Here is a 19,608-nt window from a genome sequence, read left to right as displayed (position 1 = left end):
TTGTCTCCTGCCAGATGGTGTATCACCTGTGCCCCATCAGGGGCTAGAACCCACACGCTAGGTGGTCTAAAGAGCGGGAGGGAGGTTAATATAAAGAATTATTAAATTCCAACAGAAGAGTAATTGTAAGATATGGTTCCCCAGGACTGAGGGAAGTACCAGTGAGGGACAAACTTGGAAGGGAAGCCCCTTCCCCAGATCGGGGTTCAGATTTGCTGGAATTGCTGTGCTTGGAGCCCACGATGAAGGCGAAGTTCGCTGCTTTGCGGGGCCAGAAGGGTCTGGCATTGACTGGACAAGCGAGGCACAGGAATAGCCACCAGGGGCGAGGGTGACCCTCTGGATGGAGGAGGGCAGCGGGGAGACATAACTTCCGGAGCTAGTGCTGCCAGGAGGCCTGGAGCCCGCGGCGTCTGTGCAGAAGCAGTGATCACTTGGGGCCGGGAGGTGCGTGCTGGACCACGGGTCCTTTGTCAGGGCAGAGCGTCACCAAGTGTCCTCCCGCCCGCGCTCTGAGACCCAAAACAGCAGGAGGGCCCCGCCTCCCGCCATGTCTCTCTAGCGCCCTCTACTGAGAAAGCTGCATGACGCACTCGCTGTAAAGGAGAGCTTGCTTCAGGGAGCAGGTATTGAAAGGTGAATTTGGAGCTGCGAAGCCTTACGTTAATAACTGGAACAAAGGCTGAGCACGCACACTCACATGTCAGCTCCGAAGTCACCCGCGAGACCGCAGCCGAGGCTCCCCACACATGAGTGAGACCACATGAGCAATCAGGCGGGTCCCAGTGTGGGAAGATAAAGGAGGCTGCTGTGCACCTCTACCTTCATTCAGTTTCACCCTCCCCGTGATTCTTCACTCCCTCCTCCCTGCCCCGGGTGTCGGTTCCGGGATGGGGGAGGGGAGACTGATGAACCCCTACAGTACGCCCAGAAGACCAGCTGCCTTGGTCCCAGGCTTGGCTCCAAAGAACTCAGACTTGGGCTTATTTCCAAGTGGACCTCTGACCTTGAGACGCTTGGGGCACTGAGGAATTTGGATGCAGGTGGCTGGTTTCCTGGCCACCACTGTGGTCGCCCTTGGTAACACGTGGTCTTGTGCACGCATGTATCTGGGTTGTATCCACTTCATGTTTCCCTGGGCATTGCTCAGTCCATCCCAGGGGCACCTGCTGGTCGCAGTCCTACGACTGGCCCTCCGGACAGTGGTCATGTCTCTATACTCCCATCATGGCCTTGTTTTCAGATTCCTCGGACTATGTGGTCTGTCCCTGGTCAGCCCTGCTGTCTGCAGCCGGAAGTCTTTCTTTCCAGAACCACATTTCTCACATAGAGGCTGCTCCTTTCAAGGCCCCTGAACTGCTACAGGAACAGAGTGACGATGAACAGCCCGACGCATCTCAGGTAAGTTGTGGGGCATCTCTGTGGCACCTTTGGGCCTGTCCCGGGGAAAGGCCTGGTCCTAGGACTTTGGATCTGTCCTCGGGGTGGCATCCCCAGCTCCCAGTTTAGCACCGAGGAACACTGAGGCAGAATGGATTTAAAGAATATTATTCCCAGGCTTTTATTTATTTATTTATTTATTTATTTATTTATTTATTTATTTTGCCAGTCTTTTAGTTATTCGATGAAGACAGGTCACCTTCTCTGAGCTTCAATTTCTACACCTGTAAAACGGGGTTAATTTGACTTAATCCATCAGATTATTATAAATATTCAAAAAGAAGTGTTGGGAAAGTTGTGGGTACACGGTCTGAACCATGGGTACCCGTGGCAGCATGTAGCAAAACCCTAAAACGTCCCCAACCAGGAGTTGATCCTAAGGTAGGAGTAAAGACTGATTTAACTGCAGTAATGTTTATTGTTGTATTGTTGACATTAGTGATAAACTGGAAGCAATGTCCAGTAAATAAGATAGCATTAAAGTGAGGCTGTGGGGGCTTATTTAATGGCTTGAAAAGAACCTAAATATATGCATGTATAATGTGACCCTAGTTTAGTAAACACACACACACACACACACACACACACACACACACAGGGGAGAGAGAGAGTTCTAAAAATATATACACCAAGGTGCCTGCAGTGATTATTTCTGGGTGGCAACATCAGTGGTAATTTTAGTTTTTTCACGGACTTGTTTTGCTTCTGGATAGCAAAAGGTCTAGTAAACATTATATTCAATGTTTAAAAGAAGAAATTCTTTTTTTAAATGTTTATTTACTTTTGAGAGAGAGAGAGAGAGAAAGAGAGTAAGGAGGGCAGGGGCCGGGGGGGGGGGGGCGGGGGGACAGAGGATCCGAAGTGGGGTCTGCACTGTCAGCAGCGAGCCCCATGTGGGGATCAAACTCATGAACCGCGAGAGCATAACCTGAGCTGAAGTCGGATGCTTAACCGACTGAGCCACCCAGGCGCCCCCGTAAGAAGAAAATCTAAGGAGAAAGTGGTGTAAGGCAGGCGCACAGCACTCAGGGCATAGTGGGCTCTTAATCAGCGAGTTCTGCTTCTTCCTGCCATCCTTTCAGGAGAAAAGTACAGTCTGGAAATTCCGCCTCTCTTGGAAGGAGAAGGTGTCCTGGAATGGAGGCTGCTTTTCCTTCGGGCTCAGATAACAGCGTCTTGGTGGCTTCCAGGGTTGGTTTATCTGGGCCCACGTGTCTCCAAGTCAGATCACAATAGCGAAAGCATCAAGTTCCCCATTGCACTGGCCCTGACTCTGTCACCCACAGGCACACACCCAGCACCCCGAGCCCCTCTACTCTTCCCTGCACTGACAGAATCTCAGGGATAAATCCCTGGACCCCTGTGTTAGATACAGATGTGGGTGCCTCTCAGTCCCTCTGTTTGGGTCTCTCTGGTGGCGCCTCCTACAGTCTGGAGTCAGCTGACATGCCACAGCTGGAGCCAGGGGATCTGACTTTCTTTTCTTTTCTTTTTTTTATAATTTTTTAAACATTTTATTTATTTTTGAGAGACAGAGCACAAGTGGGGGAGGGGCAGAGAAAGAATGAGACACAGAATCCGAAGCAGGCTCCAGGCTCTGAGCTGTCAGCACAGAGCCCGATGTGGGGCTCCAACTCACAAACTGTGAGATCATGACCTGAGCCCAAGTTGGACGCTTAACCGACTGAGCCACCCAGGCACCCCAGGGGGATCTGACTTTCTGAGCAGCCACTAGAGGGGTGCATGCTGATGCACCCCAGGAATGCAGGGGACTTAGCTTCCTGGGGGGGGGGGGGATGAATTGTGGCAAACTGGTGCTTAGTAGGCCAGGTCACCTGGCCATTACCCCTCTTAACACATCCCTGCCATTCATTTCTGTTAATTGCTCTTCTCTTCCGTCCACTGCAGACTCCTCTCTGCATCCAACTTGGCTCAGGTCCTGTGGGAGGTGAGGTGAGCAGTCAGGAAAGTGGTCTTAGCAGAGGCTGTGCTCACAATCTTCCCCCAGCTCTGGGCTCCATCCTGAGCCTTGGAGGATGTATGCCGACTCCTCTCCTCAGACCAGTATCCAGCTCTCCCAGAACACAGAGACATTTTTCCCACTGCTTGGCGAGTTCCAGTGCAGGTGGAAGGTGTGCGCTGGTCTCTAACTATGAGTCACTCAAGCCACTATCACCCCATTCTGTGCTCATGGCAGACATCAACAATCGATCATGCTGTTCTTTCCCATGGCACCAGGAGTTGCATTCAAAACTGTCACCACCCTTCTCCAGGCAGCATATACTAAGGGGCTGTATTTGGGATTTGGGAGGAAGCCTGTTGTCACTTTGGCCTTAGGCACCACCAAGGGTACTTAGAGCATTTGGAATCCAGGTCAGTTCCCCAGTGTGGACGGTGCCTCTGGCAGTGCTCAGGGCGCGGCTCCAGCATCTGCTCTCAAGACCATTTCTCCAGAGGTGAGGATGAAATCTGTGAACTTGTCTGCAGGTGTCTAGTCACGTTCCTCAGAGGGCTGGTTGATCGGGTTGGGGATATAAGGTCAGAGAGACAATTGGCACGTGTGATACTGGACACATGCTCTTGACCTAGGGATGCCAGAAGCCAAAACCAAAGTCACTTGTACTTAACTGAGTGGATGGCTCAAATAAGCGTGTATTTTCCACATACTATGTTTTATGAACTCAGCGTGTCCCTTCTGAAGTTCTCAAAAGTCATTTCCCGTGATCCTAAGGGGAATGCGCCTTGTCAATTACGGTAGAAGCCCCACAACAATAACAGATTGACATCGATTGAAAACTTAGTATAATCCAGAAGCAACATAGCCAAGGCTCCGGGGCCTGGCTTTAGGTCTTCTTTGGGAAAGTTCCCAAAGTTGCCTTTGCGTCGCCTCTTCTGTATAATGGAGACAATTAAAATACCAACCTCACAGGATGGTGGTGAGGACCGAATGAGTTAATGTAAGTAAAAGGCTTGGAGCAGAGCTTGGCATGTAAGTGCTCCGCGTCCGATAATGATAAAAAATTTTCATGACCATTTGCAGGTTCTTTTTACTCAATCCTCATGAGTATTCAGGTAGAATACTCACTTTATTATTATTATTTTCTTTTTATTATTAAAATTTTTTTTAATGTTTATTTTAAAAGCAAGAGAGACAGAGTGTGAGCGGGAGATGGGCAGAGAAAGAAGGAGACCCACAATCTGAAGCAGACTCCAGGCTCTGAGCTGTCAGCACAGAACCTGATGGGGGGCTCAAACCCATGAACCGGGAGAGCATGACCTGAGCCAAAGTCAGACACTTAACCGACTGAGCCACCCAGGTGCCCCAGAATCCTCATTTTGAAGATGAAGAAAGTGAGGGTGGAGAAGTCAGATAATGTTCTTCCATTTCATCTTGTTTTCTGACAGGTGATGCTTTTAAAGCAGGCTGTCCCATAGTGTGACACGTGCAGATGGTTTCAGCTATGCACCATCGGAAAGCCTAAAGTGCAGCGGCTGGCACCACAGATAGAGTTATTATTTGCTTCATAAGGAGTCTCGGGATTGGTTGGCGGCTCAGTAAATGTCATCGAGGATCCAGGCTGTGTATTTACATTCTACCCTTTTTAGCTGCTGGTCTTTTTTCTGGTGCCTGTTGCCTCATGGTCCCAAGATGGCAGCTATGATCCATATATGTTGTCAGCATTCGAGGCAAAATTGAGGAAAAAGTGGGACCACGGACTGTGTTCTTATTGTCAGTAAAGCAAAAGCTTTCTCAAAAGCCCCTTAACAGACTCCCCTTGCGTCTCTTGCCAAAGTGGGGTGTCACGGTCACTGTGGTTTTAAGCCGCTAGAGTGGGAGACGGGAAGTTCACGGGAGTTGCAGATGGTGGGGGGGCTAGCCGGCCAACACTGTCTGCCGCACGTGGAAATGGAATTGTGATTTGTTTGCAGGACTATGGAATACCAGAGGTGACCGAAATCTGATCTTGTGCTTTTTCTCTTGAGCAGGTGCACGTCTATTCTTTAGGAATGACCCTCTACTGGTCAGCAGGCTTTCATGTCCCACAAAATCAGGTCTGTAAACAAGGTACTCAAAGTCTTGCCAGGTCATGTCTTTGGATTTAATGAGCAGTTTTCTTCAGGACAGGGACCACTTCTCTTGAGCTCTGTGTCACCACTCTGTCCTCCTGGGTTCTAGGAAGGCATTGCCAACGGGTTACAGAAGTGCTCCCGCTGAGTTTAGAAACCACCGCAGAATGCTACTCAACATGGCCATCCAGGCAGCCACGATTTAGGGTTGGCAAGCAAAATAAGACTTATCCGCTCAGAGGAAGTGGCAAACTAGAGGATTTTATAGATGCAGATTTATAAAACAGGCTTTAAAGCAGCCGTTCCTGACGTGAGATGCTTTCCTGAAAAAGGGTTCTGTGCTCAATTGATTTGGGAAAATGCTCCCTCTATTACCTTCCTCTTCAAGATTTTGCAGAGTAATTTATTAAAGACTCCAAGAAAGCTTAAAGCATAGAAAAATTTTAAACTTTTATCACAGCACTGTATAAAACTTTTGACTACAGAGTATGTGTGTTTGTGTGTGTGTGCAAATTTTCATCTCACACTATAAGAATTTCTTAGACCAGGGTAACAAGAGCCAGAGAATTCTCCTCTTCCTTCTTTTTTTCCTTCCTTCCTTCCTTCCTTCCTTCCTTCCTTCCTTCCTTCCTTCCTTCCTTCCCTCCTTCCCTCTTCTTTCCTCCCTCCCTTCCTTCCTCCCTCCCTCCCTTCCTTCCTTCTATCTCACCTTTCTCTCTAATTCAACATCCCAGTGTTTCCTGGTGCTTTGTATTCTCATCCCTCCTCGTGTGATATCCTTCTTACCTTCCCACTCTACTCATGGGGTTAGATTCCACTTCTCAGCAGGGCATACCTGGAGCCCCAAATTGGGCTCTTACCTGTAGCTCTGGTTCCTCTCTGGAGCTCTTCCATAATCAGGGCCAGTTTCACGGGCGTGTGGCCTGTGTAATCGAATAGTGCCCCGCGCTTACAAGGGCCCATGCTTGATGTAATGCTCTGATGTCACCGTCTTGAAATTCTTAAAAGTTTTGAACAAGGGGCCCTGTGTTGTCATTTTCCCCTGGGCTCTGTCCTGCCCACAGTGCCCTTCTTTTCAGACATGCCATCCTTACTATATACTGCTCCTTCTATCTGCGGTTCCTCCCCCGACTTTTCTCCTGGTTAACACCAGTGTGCTTTTTGAGATTTAGTTCAAGTTCTTTCCCCCAGCTCCTCGTTCCCTCCCCAGGTTGGGTTAGACCTTTTCCTCTGTGTTATCACCATGTCTGTGCTTCCCAAGACTTGAGTCCTTATCTCTCTCTCTCTTTTTAATGTTTATTTATTTTTTAGAGAGAGAGAGAGAGAGAGAGAGAGGTAGAGTGCAAGCAAGAGAGGGGCAGAGAGAGAGGGAGACACAGAATCTGAAGCAGTCTCCAGGCTCTGAGTTGTCAGCACGGAGCCCAAAGCGGGGCTCAAACCTACAAACTGTGAGATCATGACTGAACTGAAGTTGGATGCTTAATTGACTGACCACCCAGGCGTCCCAGTCCTTGTCTCTTTTGGTGACCATATTTCTCATCAGACTGTGAAGTCCTTGAAGACAGGGACTGTCTCCCACTTTGTAGTTCAGGCCTTGGGATTTGCTGTATGAGTCCAGAACGCAGCATCCCTCTTACACATGGAGATGGGAATTCACAACTGATGCTCCATGGCAGGAAATGGTAGGGCAGCCCTTACCTCGAAAATGACTCACGGTATGGGTGAGCAGGACAAAAAGCCTGATTTTGAGTACTTTCCCAATATAAATGGTGGCTACTTGAATGCGCAAGGGAAATGCTTAAGCGAATAGTTTTTCTTTTGCTTCATGGCTGCATGTAACATAAAGTTCAACCAGTGATTGTTGACCTTGTGCTGACCATTGGAAATGCCCAAGGATGAAAAGGCACAGCCCTTATGTTTCTGGAGCTCACATTCTAGGGGAAAGGCCCAGTGAGATCCACCTAAATAATTCGAGAAGTAATTTGGCAGAAAGTAATTGAGGAAGTAATTTGAGAAGTAATTGCATTTGAGAAGTAATCGAGAAATAATTTGACAGGTTACCCAGGTGGGTGTGAGTTGAAGGCTGATCCCTGGTTTGATGTGTGTACTTGGCATGGGTGGATGCCCACTTTGTCAGGCACCTATTTTTCATAGGTATTCCAAGCACAGGTTTGTGCCCTCTGGGTACCAAAGAACATTCCAGACTAGAAAGGAGCAAACTTCACACAGCTGGCGTAGAGATCATTGCTCTGCATTTTGTGGCCTCGGTGATATATCTTGTGTCCGTCCCCAAACGCTCCAGAAGGAGCAGGTGTCTGTCTAGTGGTAATGAGACCATCTGTTTCCATTAGTCCCCACCACACACCCGACAAGGTATTGGGCTCAGCTGTCCAGGCCTCTCATGCAGCCCCTCTTCTCTCCAGCCTCTGCAGCTCCGTGAGTCCTTGAGCTCCATTCTGCTGACCATGTGTGAAGACCAGCCTCGCAGGCGGCTCCCCTTGCAGTCAGTTCTGGAAGCTTGTCGGGTTCATTGGGAAGAAGTGGCCGTATACCCAACCTCTGCCGGTCTCCACGTTAGACGGCTGGCTGGCTTGGTTCTGGGCACCATCTCGGAGGTCAGTGTAGATCTGCGCTTCTCAACCCAGGAGCCACTAGCTAGGGGGAGCTATTGACATTTACATTAGCTAAATTATAGTTAATTGAAATGCAAGTAAAATCTTCAGCTCCTCGGTCATACCTACCACGTTTCAAGTGCTCAGTAGCCACGTGCAGCTGCTGATGACCATACTGAACACGGAAGATCTAGAACAATCCCAGCCTTGCAGTTCTGTTGGGCAGCGCTGGTAAAGACGATTGAGCAAGCCCAGATTTCTAATGTGGCTGAGATTCTTGGAATCTTTCAAAGAAGCTCTTTACACAGAAACAATGACATTACATGTTTGTAATCCGTGAGTCAGGTCACCTGTCAAAATTCAACTAGGCTTCGTGCAAGGAACTTTCCCTGACTGTGCCTACAGTCCCTGGCCCCTCCCTCCCTCTGCTATCTTGTGTCTGCAGAGGGTCCCCCTGCTGCACTTGTCACATTTGCTGCCCCGTGTGCTCCCCACCACCTAGTAAGAGGCTGGCACATAGTAGGCATTTGGCTTACATGGGGTTCCCTCCAAACAAAGCCAGAAATGGTGATGCTTATGCATGTTATTTATTGAGTAAGTGCCCGTAGGAGAGCGGGAGTGGGGGAGGGAAGACAGGATGGGAAATAAGCCCACCCAGAAGGTGGTCTCAGGTGGAGACAGCCTCCACCTGACCGCACAGGGGTGGAGTGGGGACTCTGGGGCAGAAATTACTTCAGCATTGGCCCCCTTGAGGCCGGGGCAGTGCTGGGACTGGGGAGAGGCAAGCGAGGTGCCTGTGATAGAAATGCAAGGAGGTCTGCATTTCAGAGGAACCGGAGAGAGGCAGGGCTGGAGACTGGCCGGGCACCTGTGCACCAGTCCAGGGGGCTGGTTGGAGAACTGAGACCAAGACTAACACAGGGGCAGTGTGGATGGAGAGGAGGGGACTGCTGGGGTGGATGCTGTCCACAGTCAATCAGAAAATGCCTGTTCTGTCTTGTCCTCCTTCTTGGATCCCTTCTTTCTTGGCATCTGAACATGTTGCCCCTATTCATTGAGCCGGAGGAGCTACAATGAAGCATAAAGCACACAGTAAGGTCGGTGGGTGGGGGTGGGAGCAGACAGACAAGCAAGCAAACATGATATAATGTGTCATAGAAGGAGATGTGAGTGATGTGATGAGGGAAAGTGACAAAAAGACACTTCCCTCTGCCTTGAGGGCAGAAGTGGAGAGCTTTGAAAGTACAAAGAACATAGTTCTGGGTCTTGAAGGCACAGAGGAGCTTAGCAGGGAGACCCTAGCCAGTTGGGGGAGCACATGAGCAAAGGCACGGCTGTGCTTGAGTGCGCTGATATGGGGGGAGGGGAGTGAATTACCTCTAGGGCGCATGTGGGTGGTGGGGTCCGGAGCACATTCTGGTTGCCACTGTTAGGCTCTCACTGTGTGGACAGATACTTCTGAACTGACTTAATCTGACAGCCAGTCTGTATGTGTCTATATAAATGTCCCCTCTTGACTTTGGGGTGTGGATGTGTGATGCACTTGACCTTCAGGTGGAGAGGAGACTCATGGAAGAAAGCTCCTTGGCACAGCAGGACAGAAGCTGCCTGCTCAGGCATAGGCTGCATCAGGCGAGCTGCGAGAACACAACAGTATGGGCCCTGGAGCGTCTGCACCCCTGCAGAGGTGGGTATGGTGCCCCGAGACTCCCACTCTACTGTTTCCCGCCCCGAGTGGGCCGGATGTCCGTGCCGTGGTGGCAGAGAAAACCCGGGCAAGCTCCCCTCTTCCAGAGAGCCCCCACAGGGAAGGGGCTGGGTACTGAGGAAAGCTTCACCTGGAGCTATAATTTTACAGTGATTTATATCACACATAATTTTTTTTTTTTATTGAGTTTTAACTGTCCCAGCTGATAAGAACAAATTTCAACACACAACATAACGGAAGACTTTCTTTTCGTTAGTTTCTAGGTGGAGCAAAAGGAAAAGCAATCTGTAAAAGATTGTTTCTGTTGTTGCTGTAGGCGTGTCCAAGGAATGGTTTTTAGAATAATCTTGTCTCTACTCTTCAACTGAATCGGAGGTTTTTAAAAAAATTAATACTACTGTTTTCTGTCCCTAAAACAAGGTACTCTTTGCCACTAGGTTTTATTCTCCCCCTCAAAAAAAAAAAAAAAAACCTCCTCTGAACCCCCTGTAGCTGTCATTTCCATTTCTCATGTGAGCAAATAGACTCAGAGAGGGTAAATAAGTCACATAGCCTGTAAGTCATGCTGCTGATATCCACTTGATTCAAGAGAGCCATGCTCTTTGCCTCTTCTCATGCTCTGTACCGTGCTGTTTGGTTAGTTTCAGAGAGAAGCACAGAGACCCAGAGCTCCCTGGAGCCCGGTCTGAGCACCTCAGTACCCAGTCACCATAGCCTCTCTGTTAGCAGGTAAGCAGTAAGGTGTCCAGGGGGTGGGCCCTCCGCGTGGGGACCGCTGTGTCTTGCTTCTTTACTGATTACTGATACAAAACTCTTTGCTTCTCCAGAAAAAGCTGACCCTATTCCATTGGCAGGTGAAAAAAAAAACACATTTAAGCAGATATGCAGCCAAGGTGATGAGGGGCCTGATGGCAGGTGTGCTTTTGGGCCATTCTGTCTCCCCTGGGAACCAAGTTCACGCTTCCATGTTGTGATTTTCTGTTGCCCCATGAGGCAGCATAGCAAACAACCACAAAACACGCTGTCTGAAGATAATGGTTTATTTAGCTCTTGATTATGGGAGTTGGGAATTCAGACTGTGCTCCGCTGGGAGGTTCTTCTGGACTCTGCCAGATGCCTTTGTGATTGGCTGCAGCCTGGCTAGTCAGCCTCACTTCTGGGGGTGGCTGGCTGTTATCTGGGGGCGCCCTGGCTCTTCACCAGCAGGCTTGCCCAGGGATTGTTCTCATGACAATGGCAGAGTTGAGAAAAAGAGAGGGAGGGAGGGAGGAAGGAATAGAGAGAGGGAAGGAGGAAAGGGCAGAGGGACAGAGAGATGCAAAGGACAGGGGTCAGGGAGAAGCGGTTGGTTTGGGGATGAATGTAATGTAGATGCTTGAATCTACTCGAAACCACATGAGACGATATCCTCCTGCATCTGGAACATTAGGGATTTTGTAACTTGGGTATTTATTTTTTTATGTATTGATTTGTTGTCCTTCCATGATTTGGCCAAGGGCTGTGGCAGTACTTGACGTCCAATACAGAGCTGGGGCTTGACAGGATGCAGTCTAGTTCACCTTACAGTGATTTTGCCTGCTATTTAAAACTCTATTTTTGGGGCGCCTGGGTGGCTCACTCGGTTAAGCGTCTGACTTCGGCTCAGGTCATGATCTCATGGTTTGTGAGTTTGAGCCCCGTGTCGGGCTCTGTGCTGACAGCTCAAAGCCTGGAGCCTGCTTCAGATTCTGTGTCTCTCTCTCTCTCTGACCCTCCCCCGTTCATGCTATGTCTCTCTCTGTCTCAAAAATAAATAAACATTAAAAAAAAAAACCCCTAGGGGCGCCTGGGTGGCGCAGTCGGTTAAGCGTCCGACTTCAGCCAGGTCACGATCTCACGGTCCGTGAGTTCGAGCCCCGTGTCAGGCTCTGGGTTGATGGCTCGGAGCCTGGAGCCTGTTTCCGATTCTGTGTCTCCCTCTCTCTCTGCCCCTCCCCCGTTCATGCTCTGTCTCTCTCTGTCCCAAAAATAAATAAACGTTGAAAAAAAAAATTAAAAAAAAAAAAAAACAAAAACCAAAAAACCCCTATTTTCTATTTGCCCAATGAAAATAGCTTTTTTTTTTCTGATGCTGGAAACAATGTGTCTTTTTTATTTCCAAAACATTTTGTTCCTTTAAATTTTTTTAATTTTGTGTGTGTGTGTGTGTGTGTGAGAGAGAGAGAGAGAGAGAGAAGAGAGAGACCAAGCGGGGGAGGGGCAGAGAGAGAGGGAGACACAGAATCCAGAGCTGGCTCCAAGCTCTGAGCTGTCAGCACAGAGCCCGACATGGGGATCAAACTCCCGAACTGTGAGATCACGACCTGAGCCGAAGTTGGACGCTTAACCGACTGAGCCACCCAGGCTCCCCTACTTCCAAAACATTTTGAGCGATATATAAAATTCTTTTTTCTTGAAACACTTCCTTTATTTTTTCAAATGTTAATTTATTTTTGAGAGAGAGAGCGAGAGAGAGCGTGTGTGTGCTTGTGTGGTGGAGGGGCAGAGGATCTGAAGCAGGCTCTGCGCTGACAGCCAAGAGCTGATAGGGGGCTCGAACTCACGAACTGTGAGATCACACCCTGAGCCAAAGTCGGACACTCAACCTACTGAACCACCCAGGCGCCCCTGAACAATATATTAAATTCTAAGCAGGAAAGTCAGAACCTCCTGCGATCCCATCACCTGTGTCAGGGTGTTCAGGAGCTGGCGTCGCAGGACCTGCCTGTCCTGAGCACAGTGAGCCAAAGCAGGGTCTTGGGGGTGGGGAAGAAGTGGACTGTGGCCTTGCACCTCAGACCCCGCCCCACTCCTTCCCTATGCAGCCCTAGCTGCCTCACTGGAAAAGTGGACACGGTAATTTCTCCCATAAGCGTGGGGCCAAGGCTAAGTGCGAACACACCTTGTCCAGCTGAGCACCTGCACGTGTGGGCTTTGACTGTTGGAGGCTGTTTCCTTTGTTAATCATCTCTCCCCTTCTTGACCACTGGCCAGTGCTTTTCCAGTTGAAGTTCCCCCAAATCTTCAGGAGGGACCGCGGCTCAGCTCCAGCACCGCTCTGTCTGTGGCAGCAGAAATCTCACAGCCGGCAACTCCTTCTCAAAGGGCTTTTCTGCAAAGGAAAGGAAAGGTGAGCAAAAGGGGACCGAAGGACGTTCTCCAGAGAGGTGTGAGTGGGGACCTGTGTGTGGCTGACACAGTAGTTGAAAGTGGGCAGGTTCCTCTGGGGGTGGGGTGGCCAGGCCCCCTGGGCTGAGATTTGCAGAACTAAATTAAAATAAACTTTACAGTTGCAATCCGGGCGATAGGTGTTTACTGAGTGGCCTTGCTGTGGTAAGTGCTGTGTAGGATAGAAGGTTGAAGTAGCCAGGTCCAGCTGTTCAGGAAGTTGACTGCCATCAATGTGGAGTAATGGCAAAACAAGGCATATGAAATAAGAGAGCTGACAAGGCCGAATGTACTTGGAAGGGGGCCTTGTGAGCAGGCAAAACGCAGGAGCAAAGGTTTGGGTGAGCAGAAAGGGAAGGGAGATTCTCCATTCTGCTTGGTACACAGGGTAATAGGGTTTGGGCAAGTGTGAGGAGTAGAGGCTACAGGGTAGCCAGGCCAGGATGCCTTGGCCTTGACGTCCAGGTTGACAGGGGGATGGATGTCCAGTGGTCCCTGCAGTGTGCTCATGTCTCCGGGAACAGTGTCTCCTTGCAGGCAGGCCGGTCTCTCCTGAGGGTCCAGCTTACTAAGCCTGCGCTGGAGGGTGAGATCAGGGGTGGTCCAGGGTGCACCTTCTGCCGGACACAGCCCTGGAACCAGCCACTTGTGGTGGTTAGAAGAGAAGCACCCCCGTTCCTTGAACAACACTGCCATGAGCTGAAAAATTGTCTTAATAATCACACAAGCCCTCAGTGATCCTGAGGGGATCAGGGCCCCCTGGAGCAAGGACGCACCCCCGCTGGTCTGGCTGCTCGCTGAGGAGGCTGCCTTTGCCAGGCGTTCTGCCTGTGCATCTAGATCCCTTTGGGGATCAGACTCAGGTGCCCCCAGAAAACCTTTGTCTGTTGCAGAGAGATTTGCTTAAATCTCTTTAATTCGAGAGTAGTTGAGCCTAGAGCAGCTTCAGGACATCCTCCCCCTTGTGACTTTCAGCTCCCACACTCCCCGCCAGGCCCTGATGCCCTCAGAGGCCACTCGCAGGTTCTCATGAGCTTGGTTGGTGTGGGGGCAGGGGGAGGATGTAGACAGGGTCGAGGAGGCCTTTTTCACCTTCTTTGATTTTTCTTCATGATCACTCACTAAGGACGCTTCTACTGGAAACTCTTACAGGACACAAGTCACGTGCCAGCTGCCCTTTTGAGATAGGAGTCTTGTTGATTCTTTTGGGGAACACATTTGTGGGCCCACCAAATCCTATCACTCTCTGGTGTTAGGTTTTGGCAAGTTTCTTAACCTCTTGGAGCCTCAATTTCCTGCCCAATGCTTTGAGAATAATCACCCCACAGGATGATGGCTAGGTCTAAACAGCGATGGTTATCAAAGTATTTCCCGGTCACAAGTGTGATACAAACAGTGTGCAATTGGGAAGAGCTGCCCATGTACCTTAGTGACTCAACATGCAGAGCTAGGAAAATGTTTCCTCAAACTTAAATCTAAAGGTATTTTTACTTTAGAAAATCTCTTGCGTTTAATATCTATTTGTCTCATATAATGTGTTTTATGATTTTGATACATATAAAAGATTATGTAACGATGTGTGAATTATGAAACATATAACGAAAGAGACACCCACCATAAGAGCACTATACTCACCGTTAAGACTTTGGCTTTGAAATGTCCAGCCTAGCTGGGGCCTCAGCCCAGTTGAGCCCCATTTCCCTGGAGTCTATTCCCTGCTGGCTGTGGGGAAGGGGGAATAGATAGGGGATGAGGGGAGATGAGCCCATGGGGGAAGCCCAGTCCCAGAATTGGGGGGGGGGGGCCCAGATCCCTGGAATGTGACTTCTCTTCTGACCATGAGTGACTCCGAGTGTTTCCCACAGTTCTCCAGGCCGGAGTTCGTCTTGCTGGCTGGAGAGGCCCCAGTGACTGTGCACCTGCCTGGATCAATTGTGGTAACCTCTGGGTTGACTGGGCAGGGGTGGAGGGTGGGGAGGGAGCCACACTGCGGGGAAGGCCTGGAGGCCGACTGACCCCTGAGTGGGGTCTCAGGCTGGGAGGGCCCTGGGGGGGCGGGTGCTCACTCTCTCTTCCAGGCTCCTCCCAGAGCCCTCTGCCAAGTCCCACTCCTGCTTCCCGTCCTTCAGCACTTCCTCTTCTCCTTGAAGACGAGCCTTCTGCTACTTGCAGCTCATCCTGCTTGGCTTTCCAGATGCAGCTCAACTTTGTCACCTTAATGAGTCAGGAAATATTGTTTGAGCATCTAGTCGGGGCCAGGCCCCACTCCAGAACCCAGATCTATATAATGTGAGCAAAATGGAGTCCTTTCCACCTGGAGCTTACATTCTAGCATATTCGTACTTGTCCATTTACTGAGGTGGAAAAGTCAATCTCCTTTTCCTTAGCTCTGCTGCCCCAGCCCAGGGAAGACTGTCGGGCCCCAAGGGGTTCAGCCTCCGTCTGGAGGGGCACTCGGTGTCCGGATTGAGGGTGGGCAAGACACTTGTCCCTGTTGATATACACTCAAAGAGCTTTCGTGATACCAGACCAGAGTGGGGACAGCCACTGCCATGACCTGCTCCAAGATGTCTTGGGGGTATGTGTGCTTTACTGAGACCTTCCTGAGCCAGCCCCCTGCAGAGGAGGGGAGAGATAGGTTTCCCTGGAGAGTGGAAAGGGGCAGCGGGAGGGACAGGTTGGGCTGGGCTGGAGCACCAGGATGTCAGGGAGTTTGCAGCCAGGACCTGTCCTGGCAGGTGGGCAGCAGAAGGTTCATTGTCCCATTGGGCCCCACTTAGAAAACACACGTTCAAAGGCACAACTATTAAGAATTTCAAGGGGGCCCTTGTAGAACATTAAACCCAAGCAGAGGCCCCTCAGAGCACATGGGTGCCTCCACACCTCTCTCTTAGCCTCTGCACCAGAGTGCCTCAGAGTGTATTGTGTGATCAGCCCTGCCCAGGATCATGTAGGAACCCTTTCATACAGGGACCTCAGTTCCACACTGGCCCCTGGAATGTGGGGGCTGCCCCTGGGTGCCACAAGGGTTGGGATGTGGTCACAGGCATGGTCTCCATGACACTAAAGTCACACATGTCAGTGTCCATATCCATGACTGTCCTCTAATGAGGACTTTCTGGATGGAGGTCCAGGCCAGACCCCTGGCTGGGCTTTGGACAGAGGTGATACTCAGCCTATGTCCTTAGAGATAGTGCTCAGTGCCAGGGCTCTGAGCACAAGGTGCCATGGAAGTAGAAAAGGGAGTGGGTGGCTCTGCCCTCCAGGCCACAGACAAGGATTTTGAGCCAGACCTAAAAAACTGGTAGGAACCTGCCATGTGGGGAAGGAGAGGAGGAGTATTCTAAGCAGGGGACATTGCATGCAAAGACACAGGCAACAAGCCCATGTGGGGGCAGAATGATGGGTGGCTGAGCGGTGGCAGCTGTGGTCAGGGTGGGGCTGTGGTAGCAGATGAATCTAGAATTAATCTCAGCAGGGTGAAGAGAGAAGTCTGGCTGCTGCTTATCTTTGGATGTGGCTCTGCTGAGCAACTTCTCGGTTCAGAACAATCCCCTTAACTCCTATCTCCTCATTGGATCTGTGCCCACCCCTATTCTCTCTGCTGTGCACTGGGGGTGGGGGTGGGGGCTGGAGGAACAGATTCAGGGTGATTGACACCCCTGGGACATATGATCCATGGATGAGGTCCCTGAGAAGCCTAAGCCCTTCTAGGAAGCGGAGCCCAAGGGGCAGCTGGGGTTTCAGCAAGGGGGAGACATCCACTGGATCTGCCTCCCAGCCTTTAGAGTCCCTGCAGAGCCTTATAGAATGCGGACTTGGGTCCAGTTCTGCCTCCTACTAATTCTGGCACCGTCCCTTCCTATGCTTGTCATCCCTTAACTAGTATCTTTGAACCTCATTTTTCATCTACGGTATGGGAACCCTAACATACTTATCTCATAAGGTTGTTTTTCATTAAGTGAGACAATGCGTATAAAGTGCTTAGCACAGTAGCTAGCCCACAGTCAAGACTCCTGTCTCGTAAGTTATTGTTACAATTGATACTATTATCATTTTCAGACCAAAAAAGGGAAATCCTATTTGGCTCTCAGGGCCCTCTGCGTGGTGCTGTTGAGTGGGCAGTGTCTGGAGGTGAAATGTGACATTATGTCAACGGCAGGAGCTGTCTTCAGTGCTGTCATGTCTTTTGTCAACCTTGGGGAGCTCACCTACTTTGGCTTGGCTTACATGAAAGGTAAGCGTGTGTGCATAACCTACTGCTGGCCTGGTGCCTCACGTAACCCAGATACCTGGTTACCCGAACGCTCGTCCTTCTACGAAAATTGCTTGAGGCTGGGATGCCTCACCTTGCGCATTTAGACATCAGTTAGCATGGTGAAGCTTCAAGTGCTCATTGCAAAGTGTCAAGGGAGTGCAGGAGATTATAATGAAATCGTATATGTAAGAGGCTATGGGTTTCTGTGATTTGCTGGGTCTGGTTGATCTGGTTGATCAGTCTCGAAGCACTGATGCTAGATAAGTGAATGTTAAAAGCATCTCCATGTAGGGATGCCTGGGTGGCTCAGTCAGTTAAGCATCCTACTCTTTTTTTTTTTTTTAATTTTTAATGTTTTATTATCCATATTTGAAAGAGAGGGAGACAGAGCGTGAGCAGGGGAGGGACAGAAAGAGAGAGAGGAAGATACAGAATTCGAAGCAGGCTCCAAGGTGTCAGTACAGAGCCTGATGCGGGGCTCGAACCCACAAACTGTGAGATCGTGACCTGAGTCGAAGTAGGACGCTTAACTGACTGAGCCACCCAGGTGCCCCAAGTGTCCTACTCGAGTTCAGCTCAGGTCTTGATCTCAGGGTTGTGAGGTCAGGTCCCCCCGACTCTGGGCTCCACACTGAGCCTGGAGCCTACTTAAAAAAAAAAAAAAAAAGCAGTTCCATATAGATGGGAATGTAAAATGGTGCAGCCACTGCAGAAAGCAGCAGAGTGGTTTCTCAAAAAATTAAAAATAGATTTGTCACATGATCCAGCAATTCCACTTTTGCACACATGCCCAAAATAATTGAGAGCAGAGTCTTCAAGAGAGGTTTTTGCACCCATGTGTGTAGCAGCATTGTGTGCAGTAGCTAAACTGTGGAAGCACCCCCAAGTGTCCATTGGCAGATGAATGTGTAAGCAAAGACTGGTATATACGTATGATAGAACATGATTCCACCTTAGAAGGGAAGGAAATTCTGACCTATGCTACAACAGGGATGGACCTGGAAGATGCTGTGCTATGTGAAATAAAACAGTTGCAAAAAGACAAATATTGTATGACTCCAACTGGGGGAGGTACCAAGAAGAGGCAAAATCATAGAGACAGAAAGAATGGCGGTTGCCAGGGGCGGGGCGGAGGGGGAGTAGGGGGTGTGGTTTAATGGGTACAGGGTAGCAGTTCTAGTAGAATTCTGGAGGTGGGTGGTGAAGATAGCTGCATGGCAATGCGAATATACTTAACAGTACTGAACTGTACCTTCAACTGTGGTTAAGATGGAAAATTTTTTTATTATGTGTATTTTACCACAACAACTTTTTTTTTTTTTTTTTTAATTTCCATCGAATCATACAGGACTAACGGGAACTCAGCACCCCACCCAGGAGCCGTTATGAAGATCTTCCCCTTTCCCAGTTCTGCCCAGTTCTTCCCTTTTACCAGCTCTGCCCTTCCATTAGGGACTCCTATTTCCAGCCACGCAATTATACCTTTGCTGTAGTTGACGCTGTCTAAGTGCTGTGTGGGAGAATGGAAAGGAGGTCGAGTTTGGATTATTTGGGCTCTCAGGTTCAATCCTGGCCAGCCCCTCTTGCTTAGGAATCATAATCTTGGTGTTTCTCTATTCTCCCATCCCCAGTGGGAGGGGCTCGGGAGCTTGTTGTGGGGTTGGTTAGTGGCCAATGGGGCGGGGGGACAGGATGGGGTAGGGGGTGCCCTTTCCCCATAGCTCTCCACAGACCTCCAAGAGACCCCTCTCCCAAGTAAAAGAACGAGCACGATATGCTTCGATGTGATGGACTGATGTTGGCTCGATCTTTTGTAAAGTGTGAAAAGAAGAATCTTTAGGAAACACTGTATCTTTATTGATCTGTAACATGCAACTGAAAGAAAACCAGTGTGCTTGTTCTGAGTCCCAACCTTGTATGTATCCTGGACTGTTTCCCCCCAGTCAGGTGTGTGTCCCAGACCCCTCCATGTGGGCACTCTTGAGCCGCTTAACTGGGATGTTCTGAGTAAAATGCTCAAAAGTCCCCAGTGTGGGGCTTGGAAATAAACCCACTGGGAGGGTTTGCTAGCCAAACAGTAATGGACACCTGTGTATCAACTGGGGAGAAGTGGCCCCAAGGGAAGGGTGAGTTGGTGTGAGTGGTCAGATTCAGGAGCAAGGGCTGAGGGCAGAGGGGGCAGAGGTCTGGGCGCTGTGCGGTGAATGCTATTTTGTCTTCTCTGGAGACCTCCTTCCCTTTCTCCAGCACACACAGCTTTTGAGAGAAAAGGCTGGTTATCCACTTAAAGGGTCTGCCTTCCAAAACTTGGCAGAACTCCTGTGCCCGAGGAACCT

General features: G+C 49.8%; 1 protein-coding gene across 2 annotated transcripts in view; it reads left to right on the top strand.

The window, feature by feature from the left end:
* Positions 1 to 19,608, top strand: part of FRMPD2 (FERM and PDZ domain containing 2) — a 96,203-nt gene that overhangs the window by 15,394 nt on the left and 61,201 nt on the right. For both annotated transcript variants that reach the window (XM_086680215.1, XM_025918071.2), the window contains exons 3-10: positions 1,244 to 1,401; positions 5,428 to 5,493; positions 7,932 to 8,123; positions 9,675 to 9,807; positions 10,470 to 10,557; positions 12,841 to 12,976; positions 14,880 to 14,951; positions 17,077 to 17,251. In XM_086680215.1, the coding sequence (XP_086536341.1) occupies positions 1,244 to 1,401; positions 5,428 to 5,493; positions 7,932 to 8,123; positions 9,675 to 9,807; positions 10,470 to 10,557; positions 12,841 to 12,976; positions 14,880 to 14,951; positions 17,077 to 17,251 (1,020 nt within the window). The remainder of the gene's footprint in view (positions 1 to 1,243; positions 1,402 to 5,427; positions 5,494 to 7,931; positions 8,124 to 9,674; positions 9,808 to 10,469; positions 10,558 to 12,840; positions 12,977 to 14,879; positions 14,952 to 17,076; positions 17,252 to 19,608) is intronic.

Source organism: Puma concolor, chromosome D2 (genome assembly GCF_028749965.1).
Source record: "Puma concolor isolate L17-30 chromosome D2, mPumCon1.1.hap2, whole genome shotgun sequence".
Lineage (NCBI taxonomy): Eukaryota > Metazoa > Chordata > Mammalia > Carnivora > Felidae > Puma > Puma concolor.
The sequence above is the reverse complement of the archived record's forward strand: the minus strand, read 5'-3'. Positions and strand labels throughout refer to the sequence as shown.